The 18,131-nt window shown below is 42.7% G+C and overlaps 1 protein-coding gene across 1 annotated transcript in view; it reads right to left on the bottom strand.

Annotated features, from left to right (window-relative positions):
- Positions 1-18,131, bottom strand: part of LOC126323748 (uncharacterized) — a 690,513-nt gene that overhangs the window by 9,745 nt on the left and 662,637 nt on the right. Inside the window, exon 5 of the mRNA XM_049994749.1 lies at positions 4,707-4,883. Within this exon, the coding sequence (XP_049850706.1) occupies positions 4,707-4,883 (177 nt within the window). The remainder of the gene's footprint in view (positions 1-4,706; positions 4,884-18,131) is intronic.

Below are 18,131 nucleotides of genomic sequence, written 5' to 3'. Positions count from 1 at the left end.
TCAATCTTCTCCACCCTTCCCTCTGTCAATCTCCACCACCCCCATGCTCTGTTAGTCTCCTCCTGCACCTCTCTATCCATTTCCTCCTCCCACCTTCTCTCAGTCAATCTACTCCTCACCCCGCTATTCATCTACTGCTTCCTCTGTCCATCAAGTCCTGCCCCTCTAATTCCATTTTCTGCTGCCCCTTTCTTTGTCAGCCTCTTCCTTTCTCTCCATCGTCCTCTCCCTCTCTCTGTCCATCTTGACCTCCCACTCTCCTTTCTGTGCCCATCTCCTCCGTTCCCCTTTCTCCCTCTTCCCCAATTCACATGGTCATTTTCCTCCTCCCCCAACTCTCTGCCTGTCTCTTCCTTCCCCTATCTATGTATATCTAATCCTCTTTTTATGTCCATCTCCTCGTCCTTCCTTCTGTCTCTATGTTATAACACTAGCCCCAATAGGACGCTAGTTGCTCTTACATCTACATTACTTCTTTCTAGATTGTAAATAATAAGTGTGCCAAATTTGACTGAAAATGTTCCATGGGCTTAGAATGAGCTTTCTACCCGTGGATTTGTTCCCTTAGCAAATGTCAAATATATTTCATACGTATTTAACTAATTTCACGAATTTTTGTAAACACATTTCAGCTCTATGTTTAGCAAATGGCGTCCTGCAGTTTCACTTTCAAGCAGCTTAATATTCAAGAGATCGTATCTCCTTAAACTATATGTTGTACAACTATATAATTTTGCAGATATGTTGAGTGGTGCATGTGCCTACTACCTGCGAAATGTATTGTGAATAAAGTCAGTAGTCAAGAAGTAATAAATTGAAAGGTTATGCATGATGCGGCAGTTTCTGAAGCATCTCAGTGTCGCTGACGTCGTATCTCCTGAACTGTGTGTAGCAAAGTGATATAATTTTGCAGTACATTCAGCGGCAAATGGGGATACTGTTTGCGTACAGTGTTCGAATAGCTTTAGTAGTAACGAAGTCAGAAATTTAGATGTCAGTAATGACGTGGTAATTTTTTAGGCATTCTGCGTTTATGGCGTCATATCTCCGGAACATTGAGTTATAGGTATGTAATTTTTCTGATACATTCACTGGCATATGTGAATATTGTACGGAAAAGTGTGACAAGTATAATATTTGTAAAGAAGTAACAAACAGAAACATTCGTGTGGATGTTTTACTGCATTAACAGCGAAAAAGTAGAAAGAGATAAAATTCCCTCCTTTCGTCATTTTGTCAGCGAAAAAATATTTAACAAAGATTTCAAATTATGACTAAAGTTTGTTGCAAGTCCCTAAGTGGCCTTATTTTTTAATACTGGATGACTAAGTTGTGGATATTCTCACTATGTGGGCTACACTGATGTTTCACCTCCAAGCCAATGATAGATGGGTGGTTCTGAATACCACAGTGATTCTTTCCAGTGGATGGAATCGGTCCATTGGTTTAGGAGATGTGGGATATATACACGGTGATCCATTGATAGTGACCGGGCCAAATATCTCATGAAATAAGAATGAAACGAAAAAACTACAAGGAACTAAACTCGTAAGGCTAGAAGGGGGAAACCAGATGCAGCTATGGTTGGCTAGCTAGATGGCGCTGCCATAGGTCAAACGGATATCGACTGCGTTTTTTTAAAATAGGTACCCCCATTTTTATTACATATTCGTGTAGTACGTAAAGGAATATGAATGTTTTAGTTGGACCACTTTCTTCGCTTTGTGATAGATAGCGCTGTAATAGACACAAACGTATAAGTACGTGGTATCACGTAACATTCCGCCAGTGCAGACGGTATTTGCTTCGTGATACATCACCCGTCTTATAATGGACCGTTTACCAATTGCGGAAAAATGTCGATATCGTGTTGCGGTATGGCTGTTGTGATAAAAATGCCCAACGGACGTGTGCTATATATGCTGCTCGGTACCCTGGACGACATCATCGAGGTGTCCGGACCATTCGCCGGATAGTTACGTTATTTAAGGAAACAGGAAGTGTTCAGCTACATGTGAAACGTCAGCCACGAACTACAATAAATGATGATGCCCCAGTAAATGTTTTAGCTGTTGTCGCGGCTAATCCGCGCGTCAGTAGCAGACAAATTACGCGAGAATCGGGAATCTAAAATACGTCGGTGTTGAGAGTGCTACATCAACATCGATTGGACCCGTACCATATTTCTATGCACCAGGAATTGGATGGCGACGACTCTGAACGTCGTGTACAGTTCTGGCACTGGCCACAAAAGAAATTACGGGACGATGACAGATTTTTTGCAAGCGTTCTATTTAGCGACGAAGCGCCATTCACCAACAGCGGTAGTGTAGACCGGCATGATATGCACTATTTGGGCAACGGAAAATCCACGATGGCTCCGAGAAACGGAACATCATCGACCTTGGTGGGTTAATGTATGGTGGGGCATTATTGGGAGGAAGGATAGTATGCCCCCATTTTATCGATGGCAGTTTAAATGGTGCAATGTATACTGATTTCCTACGTAATGTTCTACCAATGTTAATACAAGATGTTTCACTTCATGACAGAATGGCGATGTACTTCCAACATGATGGACGTTCGGCACATTGCTGGCGTGCGGTTTAAGCGGCACTGAATAGCATATTTCATGACAGGACAATAGGGCGTCGAAGCACCATACCATGGCCCGCACGTTCACCGGATCTGACGTCCCCGGATTTCTTTCTGTGGGAAAGTTGAAGGATATTTGCTATCGTGATCCACCGAGAACGCCTGACAATATGCGTCAGAGCATTGTCAATGCATATGGGAACATTACGGAAGGCGAACTGCTCGCTGTTGAGAGGAATGTCGTTACACGTATTTCCAAAATCATTGAGGTTGACGGTCATCATTTTGAGCATTTATTGCATTAATGTGGTATTTACAGGTAATCACGCTGTAACAGCATGCGTTCTCAGAAATCATAAGTTCACAAAGCTATGTGTATCACATTGGAAAACCGAAATAAAATGTTCAAACGTAACTATGTTCTGTATGTTAATTTAGAGAACCGACCTGTTACCAACTGTTCGTCTGAAATTGTGAGCCGTATGTTTGTGACTATTACAGCGCCATCTATCACAAAGCGAAAAAAGTGGTCCAACTAAAACATTCATATTTCTTTACGTACTACACGAATATGTAATAAAAATAGGGGTCCCTATTTTATAAAACACAGCGCCATCTAGCGGACCAACCATAGCGCCATCTGGTTTCCCCCTTCAAGCTAGACATTTTTCGTTCTTTGTAGTTTTTTTCGTTTGACGCTTATTTTGTGAGATATTTGGCCCAGTCACGATCAATAGACCATACTGTATACATACTTAAGTATATCCATTTTTCTGATTCGCATAGATTTATTTTACTTATTTATTTATGCATTTCTTTTACCTGGCAAGATGAGGGCCTTCAGGCCCTCTCTAACACCTAACAAGGCATACTCAGATTGAACAAATTTCAGTTTCTACAGAACGTAAGGATATATAACATGTTATACAGTATTAATGTTACAGAAAAAAATAGAGATTATAAATGTAGTACAATGATAATTATAACAATCAAAAAATAATTATAACAATCAAGAATGATAATAATAATAATAATAATAATAATGATAATAATAACTATGTATATGAAAGTAAACATATTTTTCTTTTATGAATGTGAGTCCTATTGCTAGTTGTGAATTTTCTCGTTACATTCTTGCAGCTTGTGAGTTATTCTCATCGAGCAGAGACATAAGGCGATAGAATGGGGTGAAAGAGATATAGAAGAGGTAGATAGATTAGAGGAAGAGAAATAGAATGGTAAAATTCGAAGCTATGATGGAGAGGAGAAATAAAGAGATGAGAGGGGCACAAAAATGGTGGCTATACCGTCCCTAATATGCAATTCTTGAGTTCCCTCTTGAATGTTGAGTGGTTCTGGATAAGACGCACATCACAGGGGAGCGCGTTCCATAGTCGTATGGCTGAGATGGAGAATGACACGGAGAAAGATTTTGTGTTATGTAAAGGTACAGCCAAGGTGCTAGACGTATCCGATCTGGTATTGCGGTTGTGGAATGATGATAGGTGTTTAATGTGAGAAGATAACTATTGCGGGCACCAATGGCTAAGAAATCGATGAAGTAAGGACATCGTGTGGAGATCGCGTGCCGTATGTGGGCGTATCCAACCTAGCTGGGAGTATGAAGGACTGATACGATAATACAACTGTATACTGCACACGTATCTAACGCAAGCCTTCATCACTAGCTCGAGGCATCTCGAATTTTCAATATTTGTGCCGTGTTGAACTACATCACAGTAGTAAAGATTAGGAAAGACTAGTGTTTGGACTAATTTTTGTTTAACATGGGTTGGAAATATTGTTCTAAATCTTTGAATTGCATGTAGGGAGGAGAGCGATTTCCGGCAAGCTGTGACTGTTCTTCCCAGTTTAGGTGTTCGTCCAAGATTATTCCAAGGTCTTTTACTGTTTTTTGGTATGGTTGAAGAAGTAGAGAATTCCGTTGGGGATCTGGCCCATTACAGCGGGTCACCCCGAGCTCAACCAATAAAATATTAATAGGTTGTAAACGGATAGATTTGGGATTAAGGACCTGTTGGCCCCAATGGCACGTCAAAGAGTAGTGCATTCCCTGTGATTTGTTGGCCCCCATTTGTCTGTGTACGCACCGAGCGGCGTCTTGCTCTTCCAGAGGCTGTTGATGAGCGTGGGGTCTCCTCGGCGCCACTCGCGCCAGACGCGGCCCCTGCGGATGATGGGGCCGCCGCCGCCCGGGTTGGGCGTCGACGGCGAGCCCGCCTGCGGCTGTCCGTGCTGACCCTGCGGCGCCGGCGAACTCGCCGCCACTGCAACACGGCACGAGGCAGCGGGTGAGCACCGCGGGCGGCACGTCGCTGCACGTTTGTCGCATTTTGGTCACCCACGCATTCATACCCAACTGAATGTGCCGCCTGATTCATCACGTTTTACCCGTCACATACCGGGTGTAACATCGACGTGATACATTTCTGGCTACAGTGTGACGAGAGGAAATTGTGCCTCTAACAGTTATAAACATTATCTATTCGACGTATGAAAAAGCTGTGAAAACTAATAAATATTCATTATTTATGTAATATTCTATTATGTAATTGGACATGTCGATGTGTATCATACGAAGACAATGACAACTGTAAATTGCTTTTATGATCTGTGTTTGTCTTCCATTGTTTTTATCTTTTGCTGGTTGGCTTTCGTAGGTTGCGGACGCATATCAAACTGAGGTCTGTTAAGAAATTGTAATTATTTGTTATTTATTACTCGAAAATAGAGTTCATTATTATTATAAATATGAGTCAATAATTATTTGTAACTTTAATTCCTCTCTCAGTAAGCATTATCTGTGTTAATTATTTCTTTCTGCTGCAACGAGCGCAGCCACTGATGATAGCGATTTGTATCGCGTTTTTGTCTGTGTTTTCCTTAGAAACAAATCAAATGTTTGCTTGATGAGATCTAAATACTGTACAATATGAAAATATAGTTTATAGCGTTTAATAAACATTTTTTTTAAATATTTACTTATTTGCTCTAACAATAGAAAGACTCTGTCAATTGTCTGCCGCCATCTTAACAATTATCACAGCGGCAAATTCAAATTACACAACTCTGCAGGCATCAATGCCGAACGTAAAACAAATGTATAAAAATAAATGTGCACCGGTGGTCCCAAACTCATTTTAATGAAAATAATTCGAATCAGATTGGTTCTTTAAAACAGTGCTCATAGCACGATCGTTACAACAAACTTTATAGCTTATGTATGGAGCCGAAATTAATTACGCACGAGTTGCGAAGAATATTGTTTTAGGTAACATATGTCAGTGTTCTGCGCGGCTGATATTCGGTGTTTTAATTATCATTTTGCTGAAGATAACTGCTCCATCTTAATCAAAAGTTGTAAGGAATCTGTTGTATGAACTCTGATTTACACTCCTGGAAATTGAAATAAGAACACCGTGAATTCATTGTCCCAGGAAGGGGAAACTTTATTGACACATTCCTGGGGTCAGATACATCACATGATCACACTGACAGAACCACAGGCACATAGACACAGGCAACAGAGCATGCACAATGTCGGCACTAGTACAGTGTATATCCACCTTTCGCAGCAATGCAGGCTGCTGTTCTCCCATGGAGACGATCGTAGAGATGCTGGATGTAGTCCTGTGGAACGGCTTGCCATGCCATTTCCACCTAGCGCCTCAGTTGGACCAGCGTTCGTGCTGGACGTGCAGACCGCGTGAGACGACGCTTCATCCAGTCCCAAACATGCTCAATGGGGGACAGATGCGGAGATATTGCTGGCCAGGGTAGTTGACTTACACCTTCTAGAGCACGTTGGGTGGCTCGGGATACATGCGGACGTACACTGTCCTGTTGGAACAGCAAGTTCCCTTGCCGGTCTAGGAATCGTAGAACGATGGGTTCGATGACGGTTTGGATGTACTGTGCACTATTCAGTGTCCTCTCGACGATCACCAGAGGTGTACGGCCAGTGTAGGAGATCGCTCCCCACACCATGATGCCGGGTGTTGGCCCTGTGTGCCTCGGTCGTATCCAGTCCTGATTGTGGCGCTCACCTGCACGGCGCCAAACACGCATACGACCATCATTGGCACCAAGTCAGAAGCGACTCTCATCGCTGAAGACGACACGTCTCCATTCGTCCATCCATTCACGCCTGTCGCGACACCACTGGAGGCGGGCTGCACGATGTTGGGGCGTGAGCGGAAGACGGCCTAACGGTGTGCGGGACCGTAGCCCAGCTTCATGGAGGCGGTTGCGAATGGTCCTCGCCGATACCCCAGGAGCACCAGTGTTCCTAATTTGCTGGGAAGTGGCGGTGCGGTCACCTACGGCACTGCGTAGGATCCTACGGTCTTGGCCTGCATCCGTGCATCGCTGCGGTCCGGTCCCAGGTCGACGGGCACGTGCACCTTCCGCCGACCACTGGCGACAACATCGATGTACTGTGGAGACCTCACGCCCCACGTGTTGAGCAATTCGGCGGTACGTCCACCCGGCCTCCCGCATGCCCACTATACGCCCTTGCTCAAAGTCCGTCAACTGCACATACGGTTCACGTCCTCGCTGTCGCGGCATGCTACCAGTGTTAAAGACTGCGATGGAGCTCCGTATGCCACGGCAAACTGGCTGACACTGACGGCGGCGGTGCACAAATGCTGCGCAGCTAGCGCCATTCGACGGCCAACACCGCGGTTCCTGGTGTGTCCGCGGTGCCGTGCGTGTGATCATTACTTGTACAGCCCTCTCGCAGTGTCCGGAGCAAGTATTGTGGGTCTGACACACCGGTGTCAATGTGTTCTTTTTTCCATTTCCAGGAGTGTAGTAACACTTACACAACTTACAGACAACACTTTAACACTACGTTAACTTGGAGTTCTTTAGCAACTTGATCAAATCTTTAGCCGGGAGGGCCGGCCGCGGTGGTCTCGCGGTTCTAGGCGCGCAGTCCGGAACCGTGCGACTGCTACGGTCGCAGGTTCGAATCCTGCCTCGGGCATGGATGTGTGTGATGTCCTTAGGTTAGTTAGGTTTAAGTAGTTCTAAGATCTAGGGAACTGATGACCACAGCAGTTGAGTCCCATAGTGCTCAGAGCCATTTGAACCATTTTTTTTAGCCGGGAGAAAAATTTTTTAGTAAGTACTCAATGTAATAAAATAAGATTATCATTTCCATTTACAAATTAGTTAACTACCAAACCACTGAATAACACAGCGAACGCCACACGGGTGATCAAAAGGTCAGTAAAAATTTGAAAACTGAATAAATCACGGAATAATGTAGACAGAGAGGCACAAATTGACACACATGCTTGGGATCACATGGGGTTTTATTAGAACCGAAAAAAAAGTTCACAAAATGTCCGACGGATAATCTGATCAGGAAAGCAATAATTAGCACAACAAAGTAGGACAAAGCAAAGATGATGATCCTTACAGGAAATGCCCAATATACCCACCATCATTCCTCAACAATAGCTATAGTCGAGGAATCATGTTGTGAACAGCACTGTAAAGAATGTCCGGAGTTATGGTGAGGCATTGCCGTCGGATATTGTCTTTCAGCATCCCTAGGGATGTCGGTCGATCACAATACACTTGCAACTTCAGGTAACCTCAAAGCCAATAATCGTACGGACTGAGGTCTGGGGACGTGGGAGGCCAAGCATGACGAAAGTGGCGGCTGAGCACACGATCGTCACCAAACGACGCGCGTAATAGATCTTTCACGCGTCTAGCAATATGGGGTGGAGCGCCATCCTGCATAAACATCGTACGTTGCAGCAGGTGTTTATCAGCCAGGCTGTGGATGATAAGATTCTGTAACATATCGGTAGCAGTTACAAAACCAGAATCACGCATTTCCTCGAAGAAAAAAGGCCCGATAAAGGTAGATGTGGTAAATCCAACCCATACCGCGATCTTGTAAACATGCTGCGACTGCTGGCTCATCTGATACTCTCTCTCATTAGAGCTCCTATTATACAGGATTGTCATGCGCAGTCACTGACGTTTTGCTGTCCAGCGCCATCTGTCGGACATTTTGTGAACTGTTTTTGGGGTTCTAATAAAACGCCATGTCATTCGAAGCATGTGTGTCAATTGTTACCTCTCTATCTACATTATTCCGTAGCTTATTAAGTTTTCAAATTTATACTGACTTTTTGATCACCCGGTATTTCTTCCGACGAACTTTCCATAAGTGATGCAACATATTTTTTTTCTGAAACCAGGTTAGTTTTAATCGGGATTCGAATACACCATATTATTTCCCAATCTTTTGGCTTCAAACTCCTATTTTTCAACATAATTTCGGTTCAATGCGACGGCCTTATGCAGTCTTGCTGGAAGGCATTAATAACCTCCGAATCATCCACTTACTGTTTCCAGCGAAATGCATTCTCCATTGGACCAATGAGACGCTCTTTGTGGTCAGGCGTCAAGGAACCCAGCAGTACCCCAAACGGTGGACAAGTGTGTAAATACCACCAGCCAAGACGTCCAGTTCTGCATCGAGTTGTTTAATTGTTATCCATCGGTCACGTCGCATGAGAGTGTCCGCATTTTCCAACACTGTACGCGCCACAGCCATGTGCGGATGGCCAGCAGGCGGGAGATCGGACAGGTTTGCCTGAACTCGTTGTGATGGTTTAGATATACCTCGCCCAACATTTCAACGTTCTTTTGTTCACTGCCAAATGCCCGTAGATATTCTGCGAACGTCTATGAATGTCTGCCATGCTCTGGTTCTCCAACAAAAGAAATTCAATGACAGCTGCTATATATGGCGCCGTCATCTATTGGAACTTCATGAAACTATAGAGGCAGAAGCACGAATATTCTACTATGTCCCACAAACAAATTCCGCCTTTTTTTGTCAAACTAAACTGGCTGAGAGAAAAACTTGTGTTGCATTACTTGTTGAATGCCTCTCGTACAATAGTCCAAAGCTTTCTAACCCAGACGAAGTCAGTGGTTTATCAGTAATTATAGTAATGTAGAAACTTTCGAAGAGTTATGTTTCATCAACAACAAAAAACTAAATAAAATTGACAGTTAACACGAAAGTAATACCATTAACTAATTGAGCCGTGTCATTTTATCGATTACGCTATTTACGTTAGAGACATCAGATGGTTCTAATGGGACTGAGCACTATGGGACCTAATTTCTGACGTCATCAGTCCCCTAGAACTTAGAACTACTTTAACCTAACTAACGTAAGGACATGACACATCCTTGCCCGAGGCAGGATTCGAACCTGCGACCGTAGCGGTCGCACGGTTCCAGACTGTAGCGCCTAGAACCGCTCGCCCACTGCAGCCGGCTTCGAGACATCATTCGACTGTTATCAAAGAAGTAAACTACGGCCTGGAATTAAATACTGCCAACGACAGAGAGCTTGCTGCGAGACTAGCCGCCCACTGAGTGGACTCTGCCGGCCGGGGTGGCCGAGTGGTTCTAGGCGTTACAGTCTGTAACCGCTTGACCGCTACGGTCGCATGTTCGAATCCTCCCTCGGGCAAGGATGTGTGTGTTGTTCTTTGGTTAGTTAGGTTTAAGTAGTTCTAAGTTCTAGGGGACTGATGATCTCAGACGTTAAGTCCCATAGTGCCCAGAGCCATTTGAACCAATTTTTTTTTAGAGTGGACTCTGAGACTGGAGGCGAAACGGCCAGTATTGTGACAGGAGTCGTCTGTCGGTAGTACTGCTACCATGAGATCGGAGGACACATAGATTACCGGAAGCGCAACGTACCGAATTATGACTGATTGTGAAGGAAACACTTTTAAACACTTCATCTGGAACTTAGGGGCTCGAGATAAGTACAACATTGCTGAACAGTTACATATTGCTGTATCACATCAATTTTGGTGCTCAAAACATTTAATGAATTTCTTTTGATAGCTCACGAAGTGCACTAACATTTGACCGTGCAGACTACGCGATATAATACTAGAAATCGCTTGAAATTGCATGAATTCGATCACATTCAACCAGTGGTCTTCACAAGCATAAAAATCGTTTCCTAGATAAAATTTTATTGAACTGATATATCCAATTGTTTTAAAAAATTGCAAGTTGAAATTTTCAATAAATTAATGAACTTAAAACAAAGCATTTCTTATTCAATAAGTACTTCCATTGTTAATGACAATTCTCATACTTGCAGTCTGCCTTTAGCCTTAACCTATACAATAAAGAAATGAAGCTGACTTCTTCATATACATGTTCCTTTTTCGACCGGTCAAGTTCTCGGCAGTTCTTGTATCGTCTCCCTCTGGTCTTAACATTAATTAGGTGAATTAGTGAATACGTTCCAAAGTGCGCAGCAGCTCGTCTTTCTACTGATTTTAGTTATAAGTAGACTGGGCGCACCGGCAGTTAGGTTACGCTTGCACGGAAACACGTCCGTGATACAGTTCAATTTCATTTTCGGTCATGAACACTTTCTACTGGTGTGACATAATACCGATACTCTTGGTTTAAATCTTCACTCCGCCTTCCGAAAATTCGCAGTGTTAACGTACCATCTGCTTACGCAACGCAGTCGATCACCAACTCAAGTGTTCGTCATTCGTGGTGGGTGCATTCCAAACACATGCACGGTGAACGAGGCCAGTGGCGCTGCTACGACTGGACAAGCCTCCCGTCACAGTACTGGCCACGCCGCCTTCAGTCCAGAGGCGATGACTAGTCTTGCAGCAGCAAGCTCTCTGTCTGTGACCGTACTCACCTCCAGACCTTCACCTCTTACTGACCACCGGTCTGTCTCAACCTGCTACTGTTCTCCTCCTCGTACTCTCTCCAGTGATTGATAATACATACACATTGCATAGTCCATTCTTTGATAACAGCAGAATACAGGCTCGATCATAACCTACCGTAGTCGGTAATGTGATGCGTCACGTTAATAAAACTTACTGTACTGATCACTTTTCTCATATCACAAATCATAAAAACTTAAGTGATACCCTGTGACACAGAAAAATGGAAAAAGATAGGGAAAAATTTCCTAAAGTGACCGATACCAATGAACACCACCCCATTTCATCTCAGTATTTTAATGTACTTGCTATATATTCTAATAATAAAGTTAGCTTTACGTTTTACAGAACCTCTTTATAAAACAAAAATGCTCCAATACATCTTTTAATTACGTATAAAGTGGTAGAAAATTATTTTATGAACTACCTAATAACGTTATACTTTAAAGTGGTTCCATCGTCACATTGGCCTATAGAACGTTGTGTTAGATCCTATAGAAGCTGTTGTATATGTAATTACTATGTGTCTAATTTTAATTTTTTATTTTAGATATAATGTTCAAACATTAACTTGCAGATAGTGTTGCACCCTCGCCACCCATGGTCATAGTTTGTTTTGTATGATGCAGGCTGCCTCATTACACTTAGCACTAGTCCATGGTGCACAGTGCAACTGTCGACTGTTTTTCATTCGAGACAATTATAATATTAGAGCACTTGTTCTTCATTTTGTCGGTAACTTCTTGTTTATGGGTCGATTCTGTGGCTTGATGTAAAATATTTGTCACAATTTTCTTTCCTAGAGGAGATCTGAATATTTCGACTCTGGACACAAGCTTCCCATTAGTGGCACAAAATTATTAACTAGTGTAATACCCATGTCATTTTTTCATGAAATCTGCACATTGTTAGTTCTATTTATAATACCTTAAAGGTATGAGTCTAAATTTTGCTTAAAAACGTTGACATGTTTAAAAATTTCGAAATAACAAGGCTTCTGCTTAGAGATCTAGGCACTTTTTGTGTCTCATTAGTTCAGACATTCTGCACGAAAGATCACAACTACGGATTTTACGGGAAGCTTCTGTAACTCCCTTGTCACAGCTCTTCAGCCAAGACTTAAACTCAGGATGCTACAACCAAGAAGTTTCTAATTTTTGCATATTTTTTTATTTACTTAATACTTACTTTGATGATCGTAAATTTTGAGGCATAAAAGGTGGTCTGTCATCATTTTCCTCCGCGGTTAATAAAATAACACTCAAATGAATAATTAATAGAAAATGTTGACGCAATTATTTCGCAATGCGGAATGAAAAACAAACGTATTGTACAATACCTGCACAGTAAGCCGACTGATTGTGCCACGAAACTGATTGTTGCATGTCGGAAGAAGTCGGAATACTTGGAGGCGACTACTTTTTTATGCCATGGCAGCCAAAGTCAGCGATCTAACACCCGTGACATTCCTGATTGCCTGGTATTACAAAAGCCCTACGGCTTCAACATTCGTTTTTACAATAGGTGATTTCACAGGTCCCTTTCCCTTCTGAAGAAGACACATTAATGGTTGAGGAAACCATGATGAAGGACACATGGTAAAGAGTTAGAATTAATCCTGCAACTGGCTGGCTGTTGTTTTAAAGTTATTGAAGTTTCTACGTGTACCATTGGTGAAATACAGCCACGTTTAAAATTTTATTGCAACAACCTTATTTTATTTTCATATTTTTTCCAACGATTAAGTGCCACATTTCAAGATGAGACTCTGTATAACCCGCATTCAGGAAACCTTGTTAGTTATGAGTGTTATTTTTCTCACATCAACTGATGAGTGCAAGGCGCGTAGTGGCGTAACTTATCCCGAAAACATCTCCCTTCTCGCGTCCCGACATCGCGCAGCAGATTCTCTGCTTTACCTCTATACTTCATACCATCCCCTGAAGTTGGTCAACTTTAAGTGCGGTTACTGTAAAAATACACTAACGCGCCAAAGAAACTAGCATAGTCATGCGTATTTAAATACAGAGATACGTAAACAAGCAGAATAGGGCGCTGCGTCGGCAACGCCTATATAAGACAACAAATGTGTAGCGCAGTTGATAGATTGGTTACTGTTGCTACAATGGCAAGTTATCAAGATTTAAGTGAGTTTCAACGTGGTGTTATAGTCGGCGCGTTTGGAATGGGACACAGCATCTCCGAGGTAGGGATGATGTGGGGATTTTCCCGTACGATCATTTCACGACTATACCGTGAATATCAGAAATCCGATAACACATCACATCTCTGACACTGCTGCTGTAAGAACAGGACCAACGACGACTGAAGAGAATCGTTCGACGTGAGAGATGTGCAACTCTTCCGCAAATTGCTGCAGATTTCAATGTTTGACCATCAACAAGTGTCAGTGTGCGAATCTTTCAACGAATCTTGATGACTGCACGACACAAAGCTTTACTCCTCGCCTGGGTCTTCCAGCACTGACATTGGACTGTTGATGACTGGAAACACCTTATCTGCTCAAATGAGTCTCGTTTCAAATTGTATATAGCGGATGGACGTGTACGGGTATGGAGACAACCTCATGACTCCATGGACCCTGCATGTCAGCAGGGGACTGTTGAAGCTGGTGGAGACTGGTTAATGGTGTGGGGCGTGTGCAGTTGGAGTGACTCCTGATACGTCTAGATACGACTCTGACTGGTGACACGTACGTAAGCATCATGTCTTATCACCTGCATCCATTCATATCCATTGTGCATTACGACGGACCTCGGTAGTTCCAGCAGGACGACGTGACCGCCTCCCCCCACGTCCAGAATTGCTGCAGAGTGGCTCCAGGAACAATCTTCTGAGTTTGGAAACTTCCGCTGGCCACCAAACTCCACAGACATGAACATTACTGAGCATATCTGGGATGCCTTGCAACGTGCAGTTCAGAAGACATCATCATCCCCTCGTACTCTTGAGGATTTGTGGACAGCCCGGCAGGGTTCATGTTGAGATCTGAGTTTCTCCTTGCGTATACAACTTTCAAATAACTTACGGGAATTTAGCCAGGTAACGCTTTCAGCGGCCGCCGATATTTCGACGGGAGAACACCCCGCCGTTTTCAAGGCAAACTGCAATGGACAGGCGACGAACATGCAAATTTAAAAGCTCGGTTCTCGGACTGATGGATGAAAGAGAACACACTGAACCGTAGTGCCACCAAAGATGACCTAAGTCAGAGATGTCGATAGACTACGAACTTGCAGGTGAGGTAGCATTAACTCTGTCCCTCTGTGTTTTAACAAGGGAGAGAGCCGGATTCCAAACAGAGTTTAAACAAAAAACTCCATCCCTGTTAACGACGTTGGACGCTTATTTAATCTCAACTGCCTCCTTAATGACACTGTCCGAATAGCTGGACTTGCATGCCAATATATCGGTGTTATTATATAACATGGCGTGACCAGTATTCAAGCAATGTTCGGCAATAGCAGATCTACTTGGCTACTGTAATCGTCTGTGCCGTTTATGCTCAGTACATCGTCCTCCACGATGGTGGCAGTTTGACCAATATATGCCATGCTGCAGCTTCAAGGAATGCGATACACACCCGCCTTACGCACACCAAGATCATCCTTAACAGAACTCAAAAGCACTCTAATTTTAGATGGCGGTCGGAATACACATTTCACATCGTATTTCCGTAAAATACGACCCATCTTATTGGAAGTGTTTCCTACGTAAAGCAAAAAGGCAGTAGAGAGGCGAAGAGAAAAGTGAAAACATGGCTACGTCGAGATAAAAGGAAGCGTATAGAAGAGCAAGCAAAGTTAGGAGAAGAGGCAGCAAGTCAAGGAAATTTGAAAGAGGTCTACAACATAACCAAACGGTTTTCAATGAAGAACTTCAGACGTGAAGGACCAGTTAAGAGCAAGAGTGGGGTGATGCTTACAACTCAGCAGGCACAGCTACAGAGATGGGAGGAGCACTTCAAGGAACTGTTGAATTGTGAAGATAACCAAGAGGAACAGGTTAGAGATGTTCCAGAGGAATTCGAAGAAAATCAGGATATAAATCTACAGTGCCTCACAATGGACGAAATTAGAATTTCTTTGAAAGCCCTAAAGATTGCAAAGGTGCTAGGCCTAGACAACATAGCACCGGTGCTCTTAAAAGCCGATATTGAAAGTACTGGTAAAATGCTCCATCCCCTGCTGAAGCATATTTGACTTGAAGAGTAATGTTTGGTGGTAAAGCACCCAAAAAAGGGAAATTTGTCAGACTGTAACCACTGGCGTGGTGTTACACTGCTGTCAATGTCCAGTAAGGTCATCACCAGAACTATTTTAAACAGAATTGAAAAGTCGCTTGAAATGTGACTGCGTAAAGAACAGGCCGATTTTAGGGCACAAGTGTTGTGTTGTTCTTATTAACACTCTTAGGATCATTTTAGAGCAAAGCAAAGAATTCCAAGCAACCATGTACCTTCCCCTCATTGATTTTCAAAAGGCCATCGATTCCGTGAAACATAAACTGTTCTGGGAGGTGTTGCGGAAGTATGGTATACCCCAGAAGATCTTAAACATGATAAAGGATCTATATGGTGGCTACAAATGTTGCATACTCCACAAGTGAAATTTGACGGAACCCATAAAAGCTACAGCTCGAGTCCTGTGGGGTTCAATTTTAACACCAACACTTTTTCTACTTATTGTAGGCTCAGTTATGAGAAGAGTCACAGCAGGTGGGACACGAGGAATCCAGTGGGGGATCCATGAACGTCTGGAGGATTTGGATTTTGCAAATGATATGGTTTTATTAGCTCAAAGGCTGACATATGAATTAAACTTTCTGAAAGAAGAAGCAGAGACTGCTGGCCTGAAGATAAATATAGGCAAAACACAGGAAATAGAGTAAATTCAGGCAACATGGAGGTGCCACTGTTAACAGGGGAGCAGCGGGTGGGGACTGTCGACTCTTTCCTGTGTCCAGGTAGTATGGTGACGGAAGATGGTGGAGCAGGAGATGACGCGAAAAACCGCATTAAAAAGGCTAATGCTGCCTTCATACAATTTTATACAATATGGAAAAATAGAAATATCTGGTACAAAATAAAAATCCATATCTTTGATACAAACGTAAAGTCTGTACTTCTGTACGCCAAAATGGATAGAAAGATAACATCCCAGTTATAGAACTTTATAAATAGATGTCTCCGACGCATCATAAATATCTGTTAGCCAGAAAAGGTATGTAATGAGGAGCTCTGGCGAATAACAAACCAGATACCTATGAAAGGCCACACATGAGAGAGAAATTGGGGGTCGTTGGGCCACACATTGAGAAAACCAGATTGAGCCATTGAGGGAAAAACACTGGGATGGAATCCCGAGGGAACAAGGAAGAGAGGAAGACTTATGGGCGCATGGAAGAGGACAGTGGAAGGGGAAGCAAAAAGAGTTGGCAAGACCTGGGGAGAATTGATTCAAATGGCGAAAGACAGAGACGTCTGGCAAGTTCTCCTGGATGCCCTATGCCCCCGTAGGGGCCAAAGGAGTTACGTCAAGTCAAGTCCTGACATTGGTACCAACACAAATTCAAGAAGGAAGTCAACACAAGTGATTAAACGGTTGTTTACACAGACTAGTTGCACTACTGAGGTTTTTTTTTTTACCACGACTGTGGAACTGTCAAAAAGCAATTAAGATTATATGAGCAATATCATGTAAACCACTCATAAATTAAGACACGCTAAATCTTAATTCAAAGATGAGTGCTCACACCAGTAATGTTGACAGGTTCCCCTTAAACATAAAAAGCAATGATATTGAGAACTGAAAGCTCAGGAATAAAATTCATTACAGGCCCAATAAAAACAATGCTTTTGCCAGAAGTAACAGACCTGGTGAGATCAGCATTCTTAACAGGAAAAATTCATTTTCAAAGGGAACAGTGACCCAAGCAAAATACACCAAAGAGCAATAAGGGGTCATGGTGTATCAGTTACAACTAATATGGTCATATTGCAAGACAATGCTGTGTAATGGAGAAGAAACACAACAAGTAAATCTTAAAAAATAAAACTTCTATGGTAGGTTTTATAGATTCTTCTTATTCAATGAACCCGGTCATATATACGTGGAGGTTTCTGAGTGCACAGAACAAATTGTGGGTGGATGTGTGATGTACAAAGCCTACTGATATCTATCACAACTGTTGCCGGTAAGACACCGCTTCTTGTAGAAAGTATGAGAAATGTCAGTTTCATACTGAATGGTGACTAAAACAGAATTCAGATAAAAAATGAATCATACGTACCAAAAACTTATTGCTAATGTTTAGACAATTAGTGCAATGGCCATAAACAGGCAACAAGTAAATTTTAAGTATGATGGGTGCGACGTACGAAAAGGGGCGGAACGCCTGTCTGTGTTCGAAGGCACTGACAAATAATTTGTATTTTGTCAAATAAACACAATGTGAATGGAAAATTTACGAGTAGATTGCAAAAATCCGCGGGGTATAATTTCTCTTAAGCCTCCAAAACTCTTTAAGAAGTAACCACTAAATTTTTGTGCACGAACTTAAATGGATAACGCGAAAATTATGCCCTTAAGGGTACATCTTAAGGAGGAAATCTCGCACAATACTTCCAGCTACTAATGCTATGCGACGGGGGTAGATTGTTGGATATTATTTTGAGCCGTATTATTTTGAGCCGATGACTAGTCTCTTCGTAGACACAGAGTAAATGCCTACAAT

This window comes from Schistocerca gregaria, chromosome 2 (assembly GCF_023897955.1).
Source record: "Schistocerca gregaria isolate iqSchGreg1 chromosome 2, iqSchGreg1.2, whole genome shotgun sequence".
In the NCBI taxonomy this organism is placed as follows: domain Eukaryota; kingdom Metazoa; phylum Arthropoda; class Insecta; order Orthoptera; family Acrididae; genus Schistocerca; species Schistocerca gregaria.
This window is presented reverse-complemented; position numbering and strand designations above follow the sequence as displayed.